The 26649-nt window shown below is 45.6% G+C and overlaps 1 protein-coding gene across 4 annotated transcripts; it reads left to right on the top strand.

The window, feature by feature from the left end:
- Window positions 1–29: 29 nt before the first annotated feature.
- Window positions 30–24672, top strand: MED26 (mediator complex subunit 26). Of its 4 annotated transcripts, none has more exons than XM_015651741.3 (3): window positions 30–217; window positions 20541–20615; window positions 21911–24672. In XM_015651741.3, exons 2-3 carry the CDS (start codon window positions 20550–20552, stop codon window positions 23588–23590), a joined length of 1746 nt encoding a protein of 581 aa, XP_015507227.1. In that variant the 5' UTR covers window positions 30–217; window positions 20541–20549; the 3' UTR covers window positions 23591–24672. The 4 variants fall into 4 exon arrangements, with proteins under 4 accessions (XP_015507227.1, XP_015507225.1, XP_015507228.1 ...); XM_015651739.3 differs by lacking the exon at window positions 30–217 and adding an exon at window positions 4376–6320; XM_015651742.3 differs by lacking the exon at window positions 30–217 and adding an exon at window positions 13671–16230.
- Window positions 24673–26649: the final 1977 nt, after the last annotated feature.

Below are 26649 nucleotides of genomic sequence, written 5' to 3' on the forward strand. Positions count from 1 at the left end.
CTGTTCCTCGGGCCCAGCGGCCGCTCCGGCCGCGGCCGGGGGTCCCCGCGCTGCGGGGACGCCAGGAGGGCTCCGGCGGTGGCTGCGAGGCTCTGGAGCTGCTCCAGCACCGAACAGCCTCGGTCTTCGCTTTTATCCCTTCCTGCAGTGCCGTAATGAGCTTATCTGCTCCTTCTGGGATGTGGTGTAAGCACAGAAGTCAGCGTGTATTTTACCTGTAAGTGGCCTTAAGTGGCGGTTATCCAAAGGATCATTTACTCCTTTTAAGGGTTTTTTGGCTCATCCAAGCAGTTCTCCTCTTAGGTGTTTATTACCGTGAGAGTACTGCAGGGCCCTCAATCTGTCCAATTTTTGGGTTTTAGATCAACAGTCACCACCACAGGATGCCAAGGTTGGTCTGTCTTGGCCATCTGCAGTTTGTTGGGGAAGCCTCTGGGGCATCAGGCTGAGTGTGTACGTGTTATTCCAGGGGCTGGGGTGTGTGAAATGGTGCTTTGGGTGCTTTGGTTCTATTAAAGTCCTACCTGCTCCTGTCTGAACAAGTGCTTTTTTGTGATAGACGTGTATCAAAGTCCTAAAGTAGCTAATAAAGTTATTGTCGTTTGGAACCCCTCCTGGAGCGGCCTGCATGTGACATGGGGACTGAAGAAAAATCACCCTGACCTTGTAGGTTCTGTAGAGCTCCCTGGGCTGGGCATCTGTGGCGAGCTGCAGTGTTACACGTTGGAGTAACAGTAACAAATCGTGGTGGTAATTGTGGGCTGTTAAATGTCAGCGTTGTCTGAGTTTGCAGTACTTTAATGTGGATCTTGCTGAAATGTCAGTTAGTGCTCTTCATCAATCCTGTTTGCTCTGAGCTCTCTTTCTGTGGCTGCAGATTTTTCACTCTATGTGAGACTGAGTGCCAACCTACTTTAATAAAATTCTAGCATATCCATGGTGTCTTTTGACTTCAGAACTGTCAGCTGCAGTGGTTACCCTAATTCTGGCGTTACTTTGTCAGACACTGTGGCTGTGCAGAACTAAGCAGCCAGCAGTCAATTTTGTGATGGATACTCTTCCCTTTCTCCACACTCTGATGTTACACCATCCTGTTGTGAAAGGACCCAAAATAACCAGCTCCCTGCAAGGGGAGGCCAGAGCTCCCAAGAGGTCAGTAGCCCCTTAAGTTTAGGAGTAATGTATGTTAAATTATAATTCTACATACTTGATACTTATCCAGGGCAATAATTGGTGGCAGAAAAATCAGCCCATTGTTCTGAAGTGCCTGTAGGCAGGGTCTGTCTTCCAGTTTAACCTTTTCCTGAAGGAGAGCAGAGGTGGTGTAGCTGAGGTTCATTGTGCAGGCTGAGAGCTCAGACTCTTGGCTCCAAAGCACATGGAATATGTGGTGTTGTTGAATGTTCACTACCTGGCACGTCACTGGCACAGAGAGAAGAAAAACTTACATTTTCAACCTGCTTAAAAAGCAGATTCTGAGTTGAATCACACTTGGGCAGCAGCATGGAAGTACAAGAAGCAGCTCTGCTGTTTTCCTGCTGGGACAGTCAGTGCAGCCATGAGCTGCTGTGCCTGCAGGGACTCATGGAAAGCTCCAGCCCACTTTCTGGTGGCTCTTAGAATCTTCTCCTGACAGAATTAGTTGTGTTCAAACCTACAAGCATTCATTGTTGTCACTGACTTCTTCATTTACTAAGTCAAGCTTTGAGGCCTTGATTTAATTCAAGCTTTTCAGTATAGTTGGTGTGTGTGTTTCTGGAGAGGGTGAAAGCTGCACCAGTAGTGTCAGTGGGCAAAACCAGTCCAGCCTATGGGGCTGAGGAAAGAGGAGGTGGTTGGTTCTTCATGGTGCTTTACTGTAGGGAAAATTTAAATTTAAGCTTCACTTAAATTCCCTAATACATTCCCTAACATGAGCTGCTACTGTGGATATTCATTCCTGAGTGGTTAGTTGGATCTTGGTCGACTCACAGGTCGTGTCTTAAATGAAAAAAAAATAGGACGTAAGTTTCTCTACCTCTGTTGGGTCGAACTGGTCAAAAGAATCATTTCCCCAAGCTTGCAGAACCTGCTGGCCTCAGGAAATCATCTCTTGGGCTGATTGTTCATCTCCAGCTGCTCCATAAAGCCCTGCTGACTCGGGAGCAATATTGAATTTACACATGTTTAGCACTTGAACCTCCTCTAGTAATTGCTGCAGAATATATTTATAACTTAGTTTCCCACACTTAGAGGTTACCTGTGTAAATTCTGAACTATTTCAAAGGACACCTATAAGAAATAAGCTATTTTTAAAAGAACTTACATCATCCTAGAAGCCACCCGGGATGTCTGGTATTGTGTCTTCATTTGTTCAGCCTTTTCTCCTCAAGGAAACATATGGGCAAACCACTTCTGCTCCATGACCTAAGCACTGAGTACCAGCATCACTTTCCTTCCAAGGCTTCTGTGAGAACATAGCAGGAGGTGGAGGGGAGCAGGAGTTCTGTTCTGTGAGGTTTGACAAGGGAGATGTTCCTTGATTCTGGTGGGAACAAGGCTTTTGCCTTTGGACTCTGTGTGCTAAGAAGCCACCCCTTCCACCCAGCAGAATACCTTTGCCTTGGTAACTCATGCTCTGTGCTCCTGGGGGAGTTTATTCCCTGATGTCAAGAGTAATGAGAAATGTTGGTTTTTACTCTGTGGATGAGCCTGTCATTTCCAACCAGCTGCTAGAATTGTACTTGCAATTAAATGGTTCCTCATGCTGAATATGTAGCAATCTGTTCCTGTTTTTAAATATTAGATAATAACTTCATTATTTGCCATTAGTACCCCTCTGTGACACAAACCCAGCTTTGGTTTGAGTAACAGCCTGTATTGCTGCACAGACCTTCAGGAGTGGTCCATGGCCTGAATTATTAATAATTAATTGGCCTGTGTGTTGGAATATATTAGGTGGTGCATTGGCATGGGCTGATCTCCCAGATGGCAAAAGTTGTGTGATTAAAGATGGTTCTGTGGATGTTTTCTCCAAGGTGCTGGAGACAAAACCCCCCTCACCAGTGGTAAAGGTGCTTTCCAGTAGTGCCTTAAGAAGGTGCAGGGCACTGCTGTAATAATATAAATGCAGAAAGCAGGGGAAGCTGCTGGTTCACTTCCTGAGGGTCTCAGCGATTTCTTTGGATGCAGGAAGTGTTACGTGTGGGCGAAAGTAGACTAGGAATGGCTCTTGCTTGAGCTTTATCCTTTTCTGCAAGCCCTAATGAGCTTAGCAGTTTTGAGGGAGGTGCAGAGAACCTGTTGTACCTCTTGCCCTCTTTGTCCCTTTCCTCACTTGCAGCTCATCTTGTTTTGAGCAGTCTCACATTTTGTGTGTAAAGGCAGCAGGTTGTCTCAGGTGTGTGACAAAATGTGGGGGGTCGGGGAGCATTTCCTGATGTGCAAGGGCTAAAGTGTTGTTATCATGTCAGTCCTGAGTTCCAGATAAAGATTTGGGCCTGATGTGGAGTCCCATTGCATTCAGGTTCTTTATAATAACTTTAAATTAGGTCTGTGTTTCTTCATGCTCTTTATTGCAAACACTTGGATTCACTTGAATTCACCATGTGGGTGACGGAACAGTTGGTTTTTTGGCCTTGCTTTGAATTTTACTTGTCTACTTCCTTCTGAAGAAGCTTATTTGGCTTGGTGGCAGTGCAGGCTGTCACTTCTTGAGAGGGGTTGGGAGGCTGGAGGTTTAAAAATGTTTAATTTGTATGGTGCCCTTTGCAGCAGTGAGACCATTCTGAACTTTGAGGCTGCTAAGACAAAATCTGAGTGAACAGAAGTATCAGAGTTTGAATTGAGGGGTCAAAACCAAACTGCTTTTCAGTTGTTAATTCCTTGAAACTCCCCAGGTTGCAGTGATGATGGCAGTAGTCATTTGCTCTGAAGCTCTAATTTGAGTGTTTGTTTCGGCAGCAGTGACAATTTAAATAACACCCACTTCTTATTCCTGCTACACACACCCATTTTATGTGTGCAGGATCATGTGGTGAACTGAACAGAGGAATTGATCAGGATTTAAAGAAGAAGAGAGGTAATATATGGATCTTTTCCCAGGTAGTTTTTCATGTTTATTTGATATTTGATAAAACTTCTGGTGCATCACAAATAGTTCTGGCAGCAGAATTGGGTCTTAGTGTTTAAATGAGTGTGGAAGCAGAAAAGAACAGCTTCCTCAGAGGGTGGGCAGGCCCTGGCACAGGGTGCCCAGAGCAGCTGGGGCTGTCCCTGGATCCCTGGCAGTGCCCAAGGCCAGGCTGGATGGGGCTTGGAGCAGCCTGGGATGGTGGAAGGTGTCCCTGCCATGGCAAGGGAGTGGAATGGGATGGGCTTTGAGGTCCCTTCCAACCCAGCCCAGTCTGTGATTCCATGAGGAGTGGAATGTTGCTGCTTCCTGGGTGCTTCCCTGCTGCCTTGGGACCTGGCAGCAAGGAGGTGGTGTCACCTGGGAAAGTTCACCACGCCTGTCTGGGTTTTTTGAGGTGACAGTGGCTGCCTTATGGCCAAGTTTCACTTGCAGAGCCTTTTTTGTCACTGTCACTTGTGTGTGGTTCACAGATGTCCAGAATTACCCTGTGCTTGTGGGCATGCAGCAATACTGGGGCTCTGAATGTGTCCTGGAAAAACTGCTGGGAAATATCTTCACAGCCAGCCAGGAGGATGCTCCTGAGGTGTAACCCATGAGAGAGCTCTGCAGCTCAAGAGTAAACCACCACCTTCCACTAAGGGCTGTGTGGACAATGCTCCAAATGATCAAAAATTGGATTGTTTTGGCTTAAACCCCTGTGCTTACAGCAGCTGAAGCTGCCAGTGGAGCTGGGAGAGCTGCTGGGATCCCCATCATGTCCCCATCATGTCCCAGCTGTTCTTGTTCCCTCCCTTGTGCTGACCCAGCCATGGAACTCACCTGAACAGGGGCTCCTCAGGGACCCCTTTCCATGCCCCAGCTCCTCCTGGGTTCGGAGAGGTGGCAGTTCTGGCACAGAGCTGGAGAATTGTATGGCAAAGAGAGGTTACAGTGGGGTGGTGACATCTCAGGCTATCCTAGAGCAGCTTGAGCCCCCTCACATTGTCAGACTGGATCATGATAGGGGATCATTCAAGAGCTTTTTAAATCCAAATGATAAAACTTTGCAGCAAGCACCCATCTGCGCGTGCTGTACATGGGCCCTTAGTGGGAAACAAAATCACTCTGAATGCTCAGAGGTGCAGGGAAATAAGTCATTAACATGTTTTTATTGGTGTAGTCATGAAACAGCTCCTCAATGGAAGAACCAACTTTTTGTAGGTAATGTAAATATGGGGAATAAGCTCTGGCAGTCACCAGGAGGCACAGCTTGGAACAGACAGCTGGTGTGCAAGGTGAGGGTCCTTCCAGGAGAGAACAAACTTCCCAGGCAGCAGAGGACCTGTGGCTGGTGCTTCCCGAGTTGCTCCCGTTGGGGATGTTCTGGATCCCGTGTGAGGCCTTTGAGTGCACCTTGGCACACCTTGAAGCCAAGAGAGCAGGGAACTGAGCAGATCATCCTGACAGGGCTGGAGCTGGGATGGGCATGGGATGCAGCTGGATCAGCTCCTGCCACAGCACTGCAGCCTGACACCAGCAGGGGCAGGAGGGAAAACACTCCAAAGCTCCCATGTGGAGAGGGACCCAACCTGTGCCTTGGGAAATAGAAATACTTTCAGCTTAGGCTGTGTTTCAGAAGTCTGGGTCTGGGCTGGGGATTCCAATTTGTCTTTTTGAGGGGATTTTGTCTGGTAAGTTGAGGGTGAGCCCAGTTTAGGGGTGCTGAGATGTGTGTGGTTGCCTCTCTTTGGGGTTTTGCTGTGGCCACATGACACAGCAGCACTGTCATTCTGGCACCTTTGGCTCCTGATCAAAGGAGCTCCACTGCAGCTGAAGCTTTTTCTCCCTGTGAGATCCTTTCCCAGTTTCTTCAAGAAGCTGCTGTGGGTGACAATTAGTCTTTCTTTTTTTTCAGGAACCACAAAAGTTTCAGGAGAGGGGAGGGAGGAATCGATTCTGCCTGCTGCAGAAGTTTGATGTTAGTCAAGAAGCACTGCTTTTAAGACATAGTTACTCCAATACATTAGGCTTGGACTTAAATTTAATGTCAGTGTAGTTTTTTACAAAAAAACATGTCTGTTTTGGCTGATAACATTTTCCTGCTATCTCTTCTCACCAGTTATGTGCTTGGTGATAACTCCAAATATACTTCCTTCGGTCTGTATAATGTGGTAGGATGTGGCCCCACTTTTACACTTGGTCTTTAAAGAAATAATTTAAGGTAAAGGTAAGTAAGTACCTCAGATTCAGTTTAGTGTAAATGTAGGTTTGTTTATTCAGTGTTCTAACAACTAAATTACTCTTTCTGTGGGTAATTCATGCTTTTGGTGTTTGGAATAATATTTAAGTGTCAGCAAATTGCTTTAATTTGAGGTGCAATCTGCTAAAACTCGGCAGCGAATTGGTGTTTTCAGGGGTACAGCTTTCACAGGGCAGCAGTGTGTGCCTGAGTCTGGTTGTTAATATCAAAGTGTACAATTTTCAGCATGTCCAAACAGTCAGTGCTAGCAATTTCTGCTGAGGAGTCACTGGAAGTAAAACATGATTAGTTCTGTTTTAGTGAACAGAGTGATTTCTAACCCAGCAGCTGGGGAGGAGGGATCCTGCATCCAGGGGATTCAGGGACACGCTCAGCTGGGCATGTTTTCAGACTTTATGCTTTGGAGATGACTGTGCAGAGGTGGAAGTCTTGTCTCAGAGTGACAGCCAGTGCTTCTGTGGAGCTGCTTTCTCACATAGTTTCCATGCAGGATCAGCTTGCCGAGTATCACAGTTATAGTACAGGTCTGGATGGTTTGATATTTTTTTTTTAAGGAGTGTAGAGCTGTGGAAGGTAGAGGAACATGGTGTTTTCTAAGAGTGGTGATGCACAGTCATAAATTGTCTTTGGTGAACAAACAGCACAGCTATGAATGTCTGTAACTCAAGGCATCACTTTCTGAGCAGGTCGGTACATAACACTCCTTGTGCTCTGTAAATTAACTGCAGCAGGAAAGGACAGGGAATGTCTGTATATAACTTGTCATCCTGAAAGTTCCAGGAAAAAAAAATAATAATTTAATACTTGGAGAATTCACACTTTATTCTTGAATAGAATTGAGCACAGTGAGGTGGAGGAGAAGTTACAAGAGGTGATGTTTCAGGTTTCTTTGTGAAAGTGGGTGCCTGCAGCTCATGGGCTGAGCACACTGCTCAGGAGCCTGGCTGCATCCTGGAAACCTCAGTGTCTGTTGTCTTGTGAGGAAGAGTTTTCTGTCAAAATAGGAGCTTTTGTGTTTTGACTTTATATTCTCTTTGCTAGACTTTTCAAGACAGGCTGCCAAGGGGCTTAAGCCTCACTGGGGCTTTCTGAAGTAGAAATGGAGAAGTTTTTTGCCACTAGATTAGAAATAACCAGACCAGGCTGGAGCTTCATGAATGTTCTGCCCCATCCCTGGAAGTGTTCAAGGCCAGGTTGGACCAGCCTGGGATAGTGGAAGGTGTTCCTGCCTGTGTCAGGGGCATGGAATGAGGGGGACTTTAAGGTTATTTTCAATCCAAACCAGTCTGGGATTCCACAATTCTGTGTTTAAATATTAACAAAATGCAGATGGGTACTGGGTTCCTTGGTCCTGCCATGACCACACTGAGCAGTTGTCTCTGGAGTGGCTTTTACAAACCCTGAGCTGAGAAGGCTCCATGCTCATCTTCCTCCAAGGAAGACTTTTTTTTTTTTTTCCCCAGACAAAGGTAGAGAAGGCATTTTGTTTCCAAGGAGCTGCTAAGGATTGTGCCACTGGCTGGAATGGCCAAACATTCTCCAGGGATTACTGGGGGGCTTTGCTTTCCTGACAGGTGACATTGTCCTGAGGTGACACAGCCTTCAGAGAATAAAGGTATTTGGAAATGGGTGACTGGCAGCAGTGTTTAATCTAGAATTTGGAGAGCAGTAATTCTAGGAGATATGTAAATTGATTTCATTTTTTTCCATATCCATAAAACTTGTTTATGGTATGTGCTGACAAGAATTCACTATTGGTAACAGTTGTTGAAAGGATACAGTGACTTCTCCACAAACTTTCCCAGTTCCTAACACAATTTTTCTCAGGTTTGGTGAACGAGCACACCATGCCTAAACTCTCTTGGGCAGTCACACGAGCATGTTGCACTTCAGTGTGATGAATTAATACATTCCAGAAAGAATTCAACATTGTATTCACCTCAGCCTCCTCTATCATTTAAGGAATCAGCTGTGAAACTTCCCTAGAAATTTGAGAAAAGTTGGCCTGCTGCATTTAAAGTACACCAGTATGGTGATAAATGGTTTTACTTTTTTAAAAAAGTGAAAATTGTGTATTGTGGGGACGTTAGCAAGGCCTTTCTGAATTGCATTCAGATAGAAACTGCTGTGTCTTAACAGCTCTGGGTAGATACTTTAAGGGATGAGTAAAATAATATTTAAGAACTTCACAAATGTCTGGACACCTTCTCATCAAGTCCTTAAATTCATGTTGCATGATTTTAAATGCTCACCAGTTCTGTGGAGTGGATGAAGATGGAGCAGGTGGTCACAGGATGGTTCTGTCCAAGTGATGCCTTAGGGCTCCTGTGGTACCTCACTGTGCTCTTACCTTAACCCAGAGAGGTACCAACAGTGAGTTCAGGTGAGTTCCTTCAGCAGAAAGCACCAAGATCATGATGAATCAGAAGAGGTACAATTTAAGGCTGGATTTTCTATATATTCTCTATTATTCTGCCTCAATAATCATCCAGCTGCATTTCTGTCTCGTTGAAGTAGGACCAGTTGTCCCTGTGACTTTGCTTGCAGAGCAACCTCATTTTTATGGCTCTCTAAATTTTGAAGCAATAATTTTGGACTTCAGTTCATGGCTTATAAAAGATATAACTACCAAGATTTGACTGGGTGAAGTTTCTGTGCAGGGGGAAGAGGAGGAGAAATGATTATCCTATAGACAAGGAACATATATCATAGTTGGGTGTGCTTAGCTCCAGTGCAGGGATTGAGGGGTTGTGAGGGTGAGTCTCAGGTGGCTGAAATGGTGACAGGGAGCAACTGTAGAGCCTGAGTGGGGAGAGAAACTTTGGGCTTTTCTTTTGGGATTTTTGGGATCACACAGAGCACTGTGCTGAGGCAATAAAGTTGGAAGTGTTGAATTTTTAAGTCCTTTACAGTACAAGCTGTTTCGTAGAGTTATCTGTATGGATCTTTTTGAGAGGACAATTCTGATTTGCTGCTCTGAGTCCAGTTTGGAGTAGATGGGAATGGGTGTTTCAATGTGTTTGTGCTCCTTCTACTTCAGTGTCTGTTCTCTAGGTGTAGGGACATGGCTGGAAGGGACTTCATGTGGTCCATCACCTTGATGAAACAGTTCCTCTGGGCTTGTCTAATCTGTTCTTAAACCTCCACAGTGGCTCTGAAGACCATGGAGAGATTATTTGAGTGCCCTGGTAGCTCACTGGTTATTTCTATATGGAATCAATGTTTGTCTTGTTGCACATTAGGCCCGTGAGTGTTGCTCTAGATTGGGAACGGCTAAGAACGACACAGACTCTCTTGTGAGTTGAACAGGAGAGTGTAAGGTTTGTTACCTCAGATCTTCTTTTATAGACCAATACACAAAAGTACAGAAAGGTAAAACTCTTCTTGGTCAGTGAACTAACACATCACCATTATGGGTCAGTGGGGTACACCACCCCTCAACCTTCTCTTGCAAGAAAACAAGAATGTGACAAACAGCACCTGCAAGGCTGTCTTCTTCTATCTCTGAGGATTGTTTTAATTCCTCCTTATGATTGCCCAGGCCACTTTCTCAGGTGAGACTGAGAAAGTTACGTGGCCTGCTTTTCCACAGGCACTGTGCTCCCTGCTTCTGCTCATATTTAGCATCCATAATTCCCCTTTTTTGTTTTAAAGCAAAAGGCAGCATTTATAATCTCCTGCTGGGTCCTTGCAGGAAAGAGGACAAACACAGCACAAGAGGTCTCCTTTCAGTGATCAACGAAACCTCAAATGGACACTGATTTAGAATGATCAGGGAGATTTTCTGGCGTTTGTTACCGAATCTTTGATGTCTGAGGATTGTTTTTTCTTGCAGGGAACTGATGGTTAACTCTAACACAACTAGTTAAACTAGTAAACTGACACAGCAAACAAAACATCGTTAGTCTGCTCAAAACTGACAGTGTAACTTGTCAACAGGGAAGAATGCTCACTCTTTGCTTGTAGAAGGATCATCTGCATGATGATCAACATCCTGATCATCATCCAAAGGTCACCTGCTGGCTGGTTTCTGCTCTTGGTGTCACAGATCAGGGTGAACACACCTCACAGGTATCCACTGTACCCCAGTATCAATGGAAACACCTGCACACCCACGACCCCAAGTGATGAGCTCACACAGGCCTTGCCACTTGTAAGAGCTTAGGTGCATCTCACCTGAGGACTGTGATGAAAGAAAATGATTCAAAATGACAGGGTTGTCAGACTTTTTTTGCACTGTGAGATGATTGATTGTATATAGAGGTTTCTCCAACCAATTGTGTGGAGTTTCTCCAGCCATTCCTATTTTTTGTTTTTCCAGAACATGCTTTAGGGCACCATGAGCGCGTTCAACAATAGCTTACAATTACATATTTTTTGGAAACTTGGTAATTTTTGGCTTAGAGCCCAAATAAATGAAAGTCAGGGAAAAGTTTATCAGTTGAAGATGTTGATCTTCAGCATCACCAGATGTCCTTTTGAATCAGTCCTTGAAGGCAATGGAGTTTAATGTAACTGCTTGGACTTGCTGATAATAAAACACAGGTGTACTTTCTTTTAAATTAATAAATTAATTAAACTTCACTGTTTTTAGTCAGTCAAAATTTAGATTTGATAATTTATTTTTCAAGTTTCCAATACTTACATGCATTGAGAATACTAAAGCAAAGCAAAAATCCCCCAGATTTCTTGGGATGAATGACTATCACCATTTTTCATGTTATTTATAAAACAAACCCAGCAGATATCAGAGGTGCACTATCTATATGTATATTTTGCAATTTAGACAAGGGTTTTTTAACAAAATGTGAGACAATTCAAATTTCAAACCTGCTAGAAATTAATTTTGACATAAGGAAATAACAAAACTTAACTTTAAAAGAATACTAAAGTGACAAAACTCAACTTAAGAACACTCAGACTTAAACCCAGTGAAACTTTACTTAATTCTATTATGCAATATCTATAAACTTCTTCATTTATTTTTGAAGGCACTTTGTTGAATAGAGGATTCTCTCTGAAGCTTGTGACTGCAACAATTTGCAGACTTGCTAGCAATGCAACTTAAAATGCTTTTGATTTTTTTCATTGCATAATTAAAATTCCCCCCCTTTTTTTGGTTATTGTTGACCATTTCATTTTCACCTCAAATGTGATGTGTATTATTATTTCTATGGTTGTGAAAATTGTCTTTGAGGGACTTGTAGAGTTTGCATGGCTGTGGTCAAAAGCTTTTTGAGTCAGTGAAGTAACCAGTGAAGCCGTCTGCGGTGTGGAAATTGTTGCTTCTTTAGGCTGTTGTTGTGGTTGAACTGCAGCTGTGGTGCTGGGCAGTGTGAAGTTTGCAGGCTCTGAGCAAAGCTGACTGTGTTGTAGAGCTGCAGTTGGTATCTGCTCAAACTTCTGCTCAGCCTCTGGTGCTGTTTGCTGAAACTCCAGCGGTGTTTGCCATGGCAACAGCGTCGCAGCGGCCAGCACGGGCATTGTGGAGCTGTGGGGCATTGTGGGACATTGTGGAGCTGTGGGGCATTGTGGGGCATTGTGGGGCATTGTGGAGCTGTGGCGCATTGTGGGGCATTGTGGAGCCGTGGGGCATTGTGGAGCCATGGGGCATTGTGGAGCCGTGGGCATTGTGGAGCTGTGGGGCATTGTAGGGCATTGTGGAGCCATGGGGCATTGTGGAGCATTGTGGAGCCAATGGGGCATTGTGGAGCTGTGGGCATTGTGGAGCCGTGGGGCATTGTAGGGCATTGTGGAGCCATGGGGCATTGTGGAGCCGTGGGGCATTGTGGAGCCATGGGGCATTGTGGAGCCGTGGGGCATTGTGGAGCCGTGGGGCATTGTGGAGCCGTGGGGCATTGTAGGGCATTGTGGAGCCAATGGGGCATTGTGGAGCCAATGGGGCATTGTGGAGCCGTGGGGCATTGTGGAGCCAATGGGGCATTGTGGAGCCGTGGGGCATTGTGGAGCCGTGGGGCATTGTGGAGCCGTGGGGCATTGTGGAGCCATGGGGCATTGTGGAGCTGTGGGGCATTTTGGAGCCGTGTGCCCCTGGTGCTGGGCTGGGCATGGAGGGAAGGGACCATCCCTGGGCACGGAGGGAAGGGACCATCCCTGGGCACGGAGGGAAGGGACAATCCCTGGGCACGGAGGGAAGGGACCATCCCTGCCCTGATGTAGCGGGCAGTGTGGAGGCTGGAGGGAACACTCCTGGTGAGGGCTGCAGAGGAGGGTGCCCCGGCAAGGCTGGAGAATGTGTGGGCCCCGGCGGTCGGCTGTGCTGTCCCTTGTTATTCAGGAGAAGGGGACACAGGGGACATGGGAGGGCTGAAGGACAGCATCGATAGCGAAGACCCTCCCACGGCCACTTGCGGTGTGGCCGCTGTTTCCCCTCCGCCTCTCTGTTGGTAAAGCTCGCACACTCAACTCCACGGGTGACATCATGAACTCTCAGGGAGCTCCTGAGGGTCTGGGCAGAGCTGGAAGTGCTACATTGCTCATCCTCAGTCCCATCCCCCAGTTTGTCATCATGTACAAAACAGGCACCCCCAGCATCCGAATCCTCCATCCCAGCATCACTGTCCCCAGCCTGGCACAGCTCCAACGCTTTAAAGAGCGCGCCCCAGGTGATCACCAGGCTGCACACGCTGCTGTCTCCCTCAGTTAATTCACACCATGTATGGTCTCCCACCCACAGCCAAACGTGGAGATCAAAGGCATTATTGACAGTGAGTCCAAAACCCTGCACCTTCACCCACTGGAACAAAGCCATAGAGTCTTCTGAAGTATCAAGTCCCCTGTGTGGCAAAGTGTCCAGAAGACAATGGTCAGTTGATGGTCAGTTGAGCACCGGTTCCCCATTGTGAGAACAGTCTATCTCGACGGGCTGTGAATGCAGTTACGCAAAGGCAGTGGCTTAAGCCGGGGTTTCAAGCTCTAGCTGTGTCGAGATGAGCCGTTCCAGGCCTGCTCACAGGCAGGGCTCGCTGTCCCCTGGTGTGAAAAACCAGCTCCCTCCAGGGGAGCCCAGGAGATTTTTCACTTACCTCTCTCAGAGGAAGCGGGTGGCACGTCTTCAGTCATGGCTGTGACAAACGTCGGGGTCACCAGATGTTGCTCTAGATTAGGAACGGCTAAGAATGACACAGACTCTCTTGTGAGTTGAACAGGAGAGTGTAAGGTTTGTTACCTCAGATCTTCTTTTATAGACCAATACACGAAAGTACAGAAAGGTAAAACTCTTATTGGTCAGTGAACTAACACATCACCATTGTTGGTCAGTGGGGTACACCACCCCTCAACCTTCTCTTGCAAGAAAACAGGAATGTGACAAACAGCACCTGCAAGGCTGTCTTCTTCTATCTCTGAGGATTGTTTTAATTCCTCCTTATGATTGCCCAGGCCGCTTTCTCAGGTGAGACTGAGAAAGTTACGTGGCCTGCTTTTCCACAGGCACTGTGCTCCCTGCTTCTGCTCATATTTAGCATCCATATGTGAGCATGGAAACAGTTGATTAACATTTTCTTTATTATTACTAATAACACATAGGAAGGTTTATTTCAAGTTTTATGTGTCTCTTTCCTATTTCTTCAATACTGTGGGAAATGAAAACTTCAACTTTCTGTTATTAACCATGTTTTCAAAACCTCTTATCACTGCTATCCACTGACCTCCTCTTTGTGTATGTTCTTCTTGCTCTGTTGCACCTTGAGATGAAGATGTAATTCCAGCTGAATTTGGTTCCTCTGCCATTCCTTACAGTTTAAGATTGAGTGGAAAGCAACACTAAATGATCTTGCTTGCAGTGTGCTGTGGTAGATGCCAGCAAGAGTGGCAGTGGCTGCTTGGGGTTGTGCTCATGAATTTTTATTTATCCAGCTTCACAGTCTGGTGGGGTGGGTTTGTTGTGGAAAAAGAAGTCAGGGGGTCATATTGCAGTGAGTCTTCTCTGTACGTCTGCAGCTCAGGGTTGGCACTACAGACACCGTTCTTTATGGTGTTATACAAAATGTTTAGTAACTGTTGAAGTTGACAAACAGGTATTTCTCTCTGTAGTAACAAAAATGTCTTCCAGTTATTGGCTAATAAATGTGAATGGAGAAAAGTGTTCCACTGTTGCTGTTTTCTGTTTGCCTTTTAAGAGCTTTTCCTGTAGCGCCGGGAACTGGGGGTGTGTCTTGTCTTCATAGGTTGTGTTTTACTGCCTCTTGTACCATCCTCCTCCAGTGGATGTTCCTTTTGGATGGTGTCCCCTGCCTTGGCCCAGCCTGGAGTCTGTTCCTGCTGTGCCAGGGGTCTTGGGTGCCTCTCTGGGAATGGGCCATGCTGAGAAGAGCTGGAGCGTTCATGGCACTCCCAGCTGCTGTGGATTTGTGTCTGGGGGCCCTTTGTGAGTGCCAGGGCAAACTGTGCTTTGTGCTGGCAAGCTGCTCTCGTTCTCTTGGCTGCTGTGGTGTCTGCCCAGCTCAGGGATGTGCGTGGGCACTGCCAGGAGGGAGCAGGGGAAATATTTCAGGTCCACCGGTTTCTTCGCACTGCGGAATTTTATTGCAATCTGACCTTCCTGTGGTTTGATGAACCTGGCTTTGTAAAGTATATACAGGAAGGTATCTGGATGATGTTACTTTGCCATAAAATAAAGCCTAAGTACAAATAAAATATATGCAGATTTGTTTGACTCTTTAAAGCAGAGCTGGGAGTTTTAAGTGCAGATAATGCTTCCTGTGCCTGGTCACTCTTTGGACTGTTCTTGGTACTCAAGGAGCATTTCTTCTACTCCTTGTTTTGCACCACAAATTTCTGATCAGTTTTCAAAGCATGATCTCCATAGAAATTTCTCTGTCTTATATAGAAGATTCTCCCAGTGAATGACTTTCAACCCAAATAATTGATTCCTTCGTTTTTAAAGATCTGTTTTACTAAATGCTATTAGAAAACTGGCCTCCACCTTTAAGAATATCTTTTGTGTACTGGTTAATATTGGACCTTTGCTTGGCAAACTGACTTTCAGACGTTTTCAATAATGTGAGCAAAGTAGTGCATGGTCATCTTTTTGGTATGTTGTGTCTGTGAATAGTATCTCGTGTTCCCTATCTTTAGACAACATCGTGTCACATTGGGGCTAGGGGGAACTGTTAATAGATCAGCTGCAAGGGAACTGAACTAAATACCAGCAGGTTGTAACCTGAATTCTAACTTGCTGTGTTTGGTCTGTACCTTTGAACAAATGACATTACAATTTTCTGTTGGTGGTGTGTATTGTCAGTGTCTGGAGTCTCATAGTTCCTGCACAAAGTGCTAAATAAACTCTGCACCACTGTATTTCTGTTGTCACCTTTAAATAAAGCCTCCTGTGAACAGCAACTTTTCTCTCCTCACTTCTTATTCCTTATTTTGGATTATTGTGCAGTGAAGTAGCTTTTGTACAAAAGCAGATTTGGGGCAAGATGTGACACTGAGGGGGGAGCCTGGTGTGGGGCAGGAGCTGGTGTTGGGCTGCAGGTGACACTGAGAGCTCCAGGAGGAGGAACACCAGCGATGCCATCACTCCTGGAGCAGGCACTGCATCTCTTGGGAAACAGCTCTGCCTCCCTGGCCTCTCCAGCAATATTGACTTGAACCTGGGATTTTCTTCAACGTTTTCCTGCATTCCCTGAGGAGATACACGGCCCTGGAGCAGGGGGAAGATAAAAAAATATACAAATGGTCCTGTGAACTTCTGTCCGGACCCTACTGCTGGAATTGACTGCCACCAGAAACCTCCAGCTTGGCAATAGACACCTGGATTTGTGTTTGTGGGAAGAAAAAAGACCTGTTCAGTCTCCCACAGTGTCTGCACTTCTCTGCTTGCTTCTGTCACTCTGCTTTGGTGCTACAGGTGGGACATTGTTACAGAAATACTTTCTCTGAAACCATCGAAATGTTGGGTATTTTTGGATATTCTGATGAAGTGGTTCAGTATGATGGCAAATACATTCTCTCCAAATGTTGTGATTGATACCTGTGTGCTCTGTTCACCATGCCCACGGTGGAGGCAGGCTGTGATTGTTGTCAGCTGTGATTTCAGGAGGATGATGGTGTTACACTTTGGTTTTAGAGGATTGTCAGTTATGGGTGACTCCAGGCCAGGTTTAAGTATCCCTTAGACACTTGTGAAGGCACTGATGTGACCCAGAACAATGATGTTACTGTTATCAACTGATGCCTTTTAGCACTGTTAGAACTTTGTGGTTGGAAAGAACCTTGCTACCAGAAAGGCTGGTGTCTACCTGAGCACTTTTACTGCAAGGTTTTTTTGGAAATGTGCATTGAGTTTTTCATGTTACACAGAAAATTCTGCTCCTTCTCCTATTCCAGAAAACTCAGGTCTGGTTTGTCGTTTATCATGGTCTAGTCATGCATGCAAAGATCTGTGAAATATTAAAAAATCATTGCTTTATCTGAGTGTCTGCAATAGAAAGTTTCTGTAACATTTGTTTTTCAGGCTGCAGTGAGAGAATGCAGGTTGTGCTGTGTGTCCAGACAGTCCCTGGGAGGACAGGGAGGATTTCTGGGGGTCCTCATGCTGTGTTTGGGGTCTGGGCTGGTGTGTAAGGGAAGGAAGAGAATCAGAGCATCCCATGGAGTGTGCTGGTCCCACAGAAAACACATCCCAGCACCTGGAAATGGTGGTAGAGCTTGAATGGATACTGAGCTTGCTGCTGCTTTCAGATTTCCTGGGAAGGCAGAGGTGGAAGTGAAGGTGTGAGAGAACAGCTGCACCTCAGCCTTGCCCAAAATCCCTTTAAACTGCTGTGTAGCACCCTGAAATTAGTCACTGACTTGGTCCTGGCTTATAAATGCTGAAATAAGATTAAGATGGCAGTTAAGAAAATAAAATTAAGCTTCTTGATATTTTCCTGAGAGTTCAGAAACCCCTGCTTTTGTCTGAGGTTGGAGTAAAAACATCCAGTGCTTAACTTGGAAAAGATCTCAGCAATAGTAAACTCCAGAGCATGGCTCGATGACTTAAGGAGCCTTGCATGGAATAAATAAGATTTGTTTTCCGTGGCTGTCATTAGGATTGGCTGGAAAGGATTATCATGGATGACTCAAAGCAGATGTTCTCCAGTAAACTTTGGAGTGAATTAGTCTGTGCCAGTCAGCCCTCTCAACAGGGGAGCAGCACGGGAGGATTTGGAAATGACTTCTCAATTATTTTGAGCTGTTTGCTGCAAGCTCCTAAATGGGGATCCTGGAAGTTGTTTTATTGAGGGGCTGCAGTGTGAGCACATAGAAACTGAAATGCAAATTGCTGAGGCAGTTACAGCCCTGCTCAGTGTCCAGAGGGGCTGCTGAACTCCCTGTGCTGCTCTGCTCTGTGGCACTTCACCTGTCTGTTCTGCTCCCAGTGAGCATCTTCAGCAGCTTTTGTGTTAATAAATTATCATTCCTGGTGCTGCTCAAAGCAGGGTGGTGTCCTGGCAGGTTCTGTAACATGAATGTCACTCTGGTTATGTGACAATGTATGAATTTTATTGTAACAGTTGGTTTAAGGTGAAGATACTGGTGTGCAGGATGGGTGTGCTGCTGTTATCCCTGTGGGTGTCTTCTCATGGAATACATGATACTTGGGAGGTTTTCTTGTTTCTATCACTGTTTAACTGCACTACAAGAAATTTCATAGTCTGTGTTATTTTAAAATAGGCAAATATGATTTTTACTGTAAGCTTCTCTTTATTGCACTTTGGATGAAACATTCTGAGAAAACTACACACGGGGAAGGAGGGAGAAGTTGTTGAATGTGTTTGAACATTTTATGTATTTATTTTCAAAGAATCAGGCTTCCCTACAGGTCAAAAAAAAAAGGAAAATGAGAGGAGCTGCTGGCAGTTGTGTGGAGTGTGAGATGTTCGTGCTCTGCTCAGCAGTTGCTCTGTGACAGCACGTTCTCAATTGGATACAAATGTGTGAGGAATCCAAAATGGGTGGTTTGTGTTCCAGCAGGAGCTGAGGGTGCAAGGCCACTTTCACTGTCCTTAATTGGCACCACGTGTCCCCCAGAGCAGGGAGGGGAGTCACAGCCTGGTGGAGACCTGGGGGGTGTTCCAGCATTTGGGGCATGCACTGCTGTGTGTTTGGGGCTGTTGAACAAGGGCAAAGCTGGGACTGGAAATTCCCTGTCCAGTTTCACCTTTCTGTAGGTGTGTGTGCACATCAACATATCACTTTCCCCATCTTGACCTTCTGATAGGCCAATGACCCTTTTTTTGCCATCAGTTCTTCATTTAGATAATGAATATTTGGGGATTACCAGTAACTGCAAAAATGATTGTACCAGTTAATGGTGTGTGCAACAGAGCCTTTTTCACCCTGGTAATTCACAGTCTAAAATATGTGTTGGGAAGGAGAGTATCATGTTTTGCAAGTTTAAAAATATTTGTCTGGAAACTCCCAGAACTGAGCTTTAATTCTTCTAAGGGTCTGGGTCTGAAAACTGAAAGAATAAACCCTGGTGTTGTTTAAAACCAACAGCAGTTTTGTTTAAACTGAGATGCTAAACTTTCCTTCCTGGGCACGGAGGGCAGGGCAAGGGTTGAAACATGGATGCAAGTCAGTGCACTGAAGTGAAATAATAAGAATTAAAATATGTCAGAATAGGTGCTCTTGCTGCTCTAAAGCTTAAGCAGAGTTTTACCAGGCCTGACCTCATGGTAGGGCTTTAAATATGTGCAGAGTGAAGAAACAATCAGGCCAAATTAATTCATCTTTGGCCTGGAGCTGGTTTTACACCCTATAGGAGTTAGAATCATTCAAAGCCTGCATGGACTGTAAACATAAGTTTGATAAAAGTGAATAAAAAAATCAGGGCAAGTGTTTTATCACTGACAGCATTACCCAGGTATCTCCAGCACTGAACAGTCCTGCAGGGATGGACAAAACATGGTCTGAGCCCAAGGTTTCCTGAAGGAAAGAGACTTCAGCTCCTGCTGCTCCTGTGGTATCTTAGTGGAGAGGCAGAAATTATTTGGTAAAGCAAATTCTTACACAAGTCAGTGTTTTTAAAAGGAGGGGTCATGCAGGGGAGCGTGGCTGGGAGGGCAGAGATGTGATGGTGATGATGATGGCCTGGTGGGCAGAGATGTGATGGTGAGGGCTTGGTGATGATGATGATGATGAGGAGGTTTCAGGATGCTGTGGGATTCCTGCAGTTCTTGTTGAGAGATTTTTCTCACATGCACTTCACATCCAGTTGAGTCACAAATGCAGTTAAGCAATAAATGAGACTGTGATTCAAGTTTTCCTTTGCTTATCTTTTAAATCTATCTCCAAAGGTGAATTAGATTCCAGGTTTCAGTGCTTTTAACATCAGGTAATGGAAACAGGGATCTCTGTGTGGGATCATAAACTCATTTGGGTTGGAAAAGCTCTCCAGGATTAATGAGTCCAACCCAGCACTGCCATGTTTACCCCTAAACCAAGCCCCTAAAACGTGTAGTGTGTGGTTTCTCCTGGAAAGTATTAAAATCACAGGTGTGCTGAGGATGTGCAGGATGTCCAGCTGTGCTGGGGGTGCAGTGCAGCCCATCAGAGAACCTGACCCTCACTTTTTGAACAGATGGGGATCTGTGCAGTTCCTCCTCTCCAAGTACAGCCCCAGCAAGGGGTGGTGGAGTGGCCAGAGGAGCTGAGGCTGGGGCTGATGGTCTGGGGACAGCTGCTGGGCACAGCCCCGGCCCCAGGAGGGACCTGCAGGCTCCTGTGTGCAGTGCAGGAAGTGATGCTGGCAATGAAAGTGCAGAGCAGTGACTTGGGGAGCTCTGCAGTGGGGCCTGAAGGATTAAACTCCACATTTCTGACTGCACCAGCTGCTGCTCCTGCTCCACTTGGCACTTGTTTCCCCTCAGGCTGTGCACAATTGCAGAGGGGTCTCAAAACTTTGTTTCTCAGTCAGAGCGGTTTTATTGCCACTGGTTCCTTGGGTTTTACATAAGAGTGTGTTTGTTACAGCTCCTGCACTTTCCAACTAGGTCAGTAAAAGTGTCCTTGTCCCTATTTTCTTGAACAATCAGCTCCCTAAAGCCAGACAGTCTGATAGCAGTTTGTGATTAATGCTTCCAGCAATTATAAAGTGGAAGATCTTAAATTACATTTGTTAACTAAGACCAGTACATGAAACATGAAGTGACTTTGTCTTCCTTGTTGCAGATCCATAACATGGTGGCAGTGCTGGAAGTGATCTCCAGCCTGGAGAAATATCCCATTACCAAAGAGGCACTTGAGGTATGTCACCGTCTGAACATGATTTTTTTTATGTGCATAAAAGGACTTTTTCCTGCCTTTCTAATTTCCATTGGAGCTTTTCTGGAAACAATAGATGGATTGCAAAGGATTCACAATTAAGATATTATTTTGTCTCTCTCGTGCTGCTTCCGACATCTCGGTGAACACAGGGATCCTTTCTGGGCCCAGATCAGTATTCTGGGCAGCACAGTTCCTGTTTGTGCAGGGCACTACATTAATCATCACTTGCCACTGATTAATTCTGTTGCACTCAGCAGTGTCACCCTGCAGTTCTGGTCACCTTTGTAGATGTTTGGTGACCAAGCACCTAAAATCTGAAATAGGAATAGAGTTGTTCTGGGGCTGTAAAATGAATCTTAAATTCAGTTAAGCAGGTTTCAAGGCCTGGTATTTGTGGTGAGGTCAGGTGTAGGGAGAGCTGAATTCTCACTGGGCACTCATAGAAACAGTTTTATGGCTGAATTATATATGTCTTTTTCACTCTTTGTATTGAAATTAGCGGCGTTCTTGCTTTTAACTGTTGCTTAATTACAACTCCACCTGTATTTCATCATATCTATCACAAGAGGTTGCATATTTCTCTCACAGTCTGGTCTGTGTTCTCCTTTGAAGTACTTTCCTTAAGAAATCTGACTTGTGGAACAGTTCTTTGTTTTCTCATGTGCTTTGGGAACAATCAAACATTTCCTTCCGCTCATGAAACCACCTTGGGACACCCTGGGAATGTTGTTTAAATGGCTTTTTCATATGTTTCCACAAGGCTGGGGAGTGAAGGGGGAGGAGAGAGGTGGAGGAAAAAGGTAGGACACAACTCACACCTGGTAGTCAGGTTTGTCAAATGGAGATTTTTATTGTTAACGAGTTACTGGGACAGACAAAGATCCTGGAATTCTTTTCTCTTGTCTCTCTCTGCAGATTTTATTCTTCCCTTGTGATAAACACACATCTTTGGGTGCTCCATTTCCCCTTGAATCTGAACCTGCACCTTTATTCTTATGGTTCTTTCTCATTAAAGAATTCCTTTCTGATGTTTTTCCCAGCTCTCCTGCTTTTACCAGGGAATAAAGACAGCGTGACTTGAAACCTACAGCCGGTTTCATGTTGCGTGGCGGAGCACTGGACTAATCCTTTCCAAAAAGATTAATTCAACACTTAAATCTTTAGTGTTTTCAAGCAGGTGTTTCTCAGGGGTGAGCATTACAAAGCAAAAGCATTCCTTGAGAATTTTGCTTGGAATGATACGTGTTTGTAAAACACCTTGTCTGTCTTTGTAGGAAACCAGACTCGGGAGGCTTATCAATGAGGTGAGGAAGAAGACATCCAATGAGGAACTTGCCAAACGTGCCAAGAAATTGTTGCGGAATTGGCAGAAGTTGATAGAACCCGTGACCCAGAACGAGCCAGTGCCAAGGGGGCTGCCCAACCCGCCAGGATCAGCGAATGGAGGTGCTCACAACTGCAAACCAGACTCACAACTTCCTGCTGTGGCCGGCACCAAGCCCATCAGCGAACTGAAAAGCAGGAATGATATCCAGAAACTAAATTCTCCAAAACCAGAGAAACTGGGAAATAGGAAAAGGAAAGGTGATCACAGGGATGGGCATCAGGGCCCTCCTCCCCCAAAAGTCTCCAAAGCTAGTCATGAAGTATTACAAAACTCTTCACCCCCTCCAACCAATGGAATTGGAGGTAGTCCTGAGAATTTTCCTAGTCCTGTAGACATAAACCTACACGCAGGGCCCGAAAGCAGCAGGACAGATCTCAGTGAAAACGATAAACACAATAAGATCCCAGTAAATGCTGTAAAACCTCACACCAGTTCTCCAGGACTTGTAAAACCTTCAAGCACTTCCTCGTTACTAAAGACTGCAGTGCTTCAGCAGCATGATAAATCAGAAGAAGCCACGGGCCCCCACCAGCCCAAGAGCCCACGCTGCTCCTCCTTTAGCCCCAGGAACGTTAGGCATGATACTTTTGCTCGGCAGCACACCACGTATTCACCAAAGGATTCGATGCCCAGTCCATCTCAAAGGTCTCAGTTGGCAGACGCCGCACAGGTGCCATCGCCGCCGCCATCCCTGATGCAACCATCCACACCTCCCATGCCAGCCAAGAGACTGGAGTTCCCTCCTCAGGCGGCCCCCGAGGCGGCTCAGCACTGGCAGGAGCAGCAGGGAGCCCCCGAGGGCCAGCACAGGCACACAGCAGGGACACTTCAGCAGCACACGGCTCCCGGCTGCAAAGCCCACCCCGGGGAATCACACATGGGCTTCCCACAGGACACTTCCAGAATGGACAGTGACGATGCTGCTTCAGGGTCCGATAGCAAAAAGAAGAAAAGGTACCGACCCAGAGACTACACAGTCAACTTGGATGGGCACGTGACAGAAGGGGGTGTGAAACCTGTGAGGTTAAAAGAGAGAAAACTCACTTTTGATCCCATGACAGGACAGATAAAACCTTTAACACCGAAAGATCCTTTGCAGGTAGAAATCCCTGCACTTACCGAACAGCACAGGACAGAAACAGAAAAGCAGGAGCAAAAACCCAACCTGCAAAGCCCCTTTGAACAAACGAACTGGAAAGAGTTGTCCAGAAATGAAATCATTCAGTCATATTTAAACAGACAGAGTAGCTTGCTGTCTTCATCAGGAGTACAGACTCCAGGAGCTCACTACTTCATGTCTGAGTATTTAAAGCAGGAGGAAAGCACTAGAAAAGAGGCTAGAAAGACTCACGTTCTAGCTCCTAACAGCAAACCTACAGACTTGCCTGGGGTCACCAGAGAGGTCACGGGTGATGACCTCGACAGAATACGTGACCACAACTGGGCAGGCGTGAACGGTTGTTATGACACACAGGGTAACTGGTATGATTGGACACAGTGCATATCCTTAGATCCACACGGGGATGATGGGAGATTGAACATCCTGCCTTACGTCTGCCTAGACTGAGAGCAGTTCTGCTAAGCACGCTTTTTACACCTGCAGTTAGCAGAACTGGCAGACACGATGCCACTTCCAGCTGGAGAGAGCCTCCTGTCCTGGACAAACAGGCCCCACGAGCAGAGGGGGGGAGGGAGCTGGGCCTTTCCAGCTCGTTCCTTTAAATTCTCCTTTTGTGAAATGCTGCTACCAGTTTACTAACAATTGCAAAGGAAGGCATACGAAGGTTGATCAGTTGAGTTCAAAACTCTATAGCAAGCCAGCTATAAAAAGTGTTAGTCCCCAAGAAGTGAAGAGGATTTCCAGCACTTTCTGAATGCCGGAATCTTAATACAGGCAGGTACAGAGAAAAAATTGTGGAAGTTACCTTAACAAAATATGCATCTATTTATTTGACTTGATTTGGGTTTTTATTTGGCAGTGAGATATTCGAGAGACAATGTGCAAAAACTGTAGTTTTATTTCTATCACATCTCTGAACATGATTGCGTTATTTAAGAGTCATGTGGTACGGAGATTGGGTTTTAAACAGCAGGTGTTGCACTGCAGGCTGGGCCACCAGCTTCAGCTCAACATTCCATAGGCATCCACATATTTTAGTCTGGTTTCAGTTTAAATCCAGTCTCTGAGAAATGCTGCAAAAACTAGATGTTTAATGATATTTTTTTGATCCCACCACCACCAGCCAAATATTTTTCCTCCTTTTCCCTTCCTGCAAACTTATAGGTAAAAAACAAAAAGACAAAAAAAACAAAAAGACAAAAAAAAAAACAGACAAAAAAAAAAAAGAAAAATCACCTTTTCTAGAATCTAAATGTAATGAGGGTGCTACAAGTTTGTAACTGTACTGTGAGAGGGAAAAAGGAAGCCTGTTTGTATGCTGGAAATATACTTGTTACCATTCCTTTAGATATTGTTTGCCTTATGGATATCCATCATAAACGCAATTTGCAAAAACAAAGAGCCTTAGTGAATGTACAGTAACTAGACTTCTGTGTTCCTGGGATGCAGAAGGGAGCAACTTTGCTATTTGGTCCTTTAAGTGGACACGTTGTGATATAAATGTGGAAATAAAAAAAATTTGCACAAACCAGTTTGTGAATTATTTATATACACTCGTTCCCCCCCCTCTCCCCCCCAGCCAAATTTGCTCAGTTCAGCCCAGCTAAGGGAGCCCTGGCACTGGGAGCCGAATCCCTCGGACACCGCCGGTAGGGATAACGGGATTGTCTTCCAAGAACCTTGGTGTGCTGCTCAGTCACACAGGGTGGATCTGTTTTTAACTCTGGAGACTGAGAACTCAACTGCTGATAATGTACCTCAAAGAGATCAGACTTCATCTTTTTGTCTCGGTAACTTTGTAATGTTTTATTCCTGATTGTTACAGTGCTTTCTGAAGCAGCCTGGGGTGAAAGTGAAGGATTTCTATGAACTGTAATTGCTTTAATAATTGGGACTATGTTGTTTGATGCAGTCCCCAGTGTTGGGCTGTTCAGGGGGTTGGGGAGGGGACACTATACCAAAAATATTCCTGGGTTTAGTGATGTTAACTCTGTTAACCCATCTGTGCTGGAGATGAGCCTTGGCAAGAGCCGTCCTGCCTTTGAGGGTAGAGTCAAGCTCTTCCCTGGTTTTCAAAGGAGGGTGCTCCTGGCCAGGCCTGCATTGTGTTGGTTCATTCCCTGGAATACAACTGATGAAGTTTGGTTTATTTTTAAGTCATTCTTGTTCATCATTTCTGATCTGACTGTTACTGAAATGTGTGGGTATCTCAGAAATAACAATGTCTGTGTGCTTCCATTTCTAAAATCTGAGGTCTGAGAGTGAAACCAGAAGTGGTTACCAAAAAATGCATCCAAGTATATTTTCAGTTTACTTCCATTTTGTCCTTCTGCAGTTGCTGAGGTTGAGCAGTGTGGTTTAGAGCTGGGGAAAGCTCCTGTCTTGCAGTTCAGATTTGATGGCAGAGGGCTAAGCTGCTGATCATTTTGGAAATGCTTAAGTTTTGTTTATGTAAAAACGTACTGTGCATCTTATCTCCCCCTGACCTTTCCCCCTCCTTCCCAGAATGGTCCCATTTACAACAGGGTCTGTGCTCTTTGGAGGCCTTTAAATATTCCCAAATTTCAGGAAATGACAAAGTATTACTTGATAAATTCCATCTTTTTTTCCACTGCTTCCATTTCTGATGCAATTGATGGCCCTTGACTGCACTGGGTGAGGTGATGCCCAAAGCTCATCACAGCTTCCAGATTAGACCCAAACTGCCTGTGCTGATGCTCCTCTGTTTGAGGGAGCATCAGGAATCAGACCCAGCTCTTTCCCTGGTGGTACAAAAACTGCTGGAGAAATTCCCTCCCAATGCAAGCTTTAAATCTTGTTCCTTGCTGAGTTTGTTGCTGCTGTAAGGGGTCAACTCACTTGTGTGTCCTCCAGGGTGAGATGAGGCTTGACAATCTTTATTTCAGCATGCCAGTATAACCAGTTCTGTGAGCTCCAACAAATGTGAATAAGTTTACAAGGTGATATTTTTTTGTCAATTTTGTAAACAAGTTCAAATGAAGTTTACCGTGTGCGTACCTGCTGTGTACTCTCATTTGTGCATGACTCAGTTTCTCTGCTACTCCTTTCCCCTACCTCTCTCGTAAAATTCCTCCTTCTGATCCTAAACCCTTAAATTAAAACTGCCATTTCTTCCTTGTCAACGGATGACACGAAATGGCTCATCAGCAAATCTCTGGGGAGTCGCCATTACCTAAAGTGCGTGTTTTTACGGGCAAATTAATGCTGTAGCAATGTCTCTTGACAGGGTGCATGGATGAAGCGGGCTCTACAACCCCTCCTGCCTGCCAGGTACTCACCCATCCTTTACCCCGGCCGGCTTTCGCGTTCCTCGCCTTAGTTTTAAAGGTCGGCAGCGACCTCGGAGCCTCCGAGCCCCGCGACCTTCGCCCCGTCCCTGCCCTGCCGAGCCCCGGGGGCGGCTCTGCTCCCCCGAACGTCCCGGGAGCCGCTGGGGCTCCATGAGCGGGGCGGGCGCGGGGGGTTCGCGGCGGGGCCGGGCCCAG

The sequence above is a fragment of the Parus major genome, chromosome 28 (genome assembly GCF_001522545.3).
Source record: "Parus major isolate Abel chromosome 28, Parus_major1.1, whole genome shotgun sequence".
Lineage (NCBI taxonomy): Eukaryota > Metazoa > Chordata > Aves > Passeriformes > Paridae > Parus > Parus major.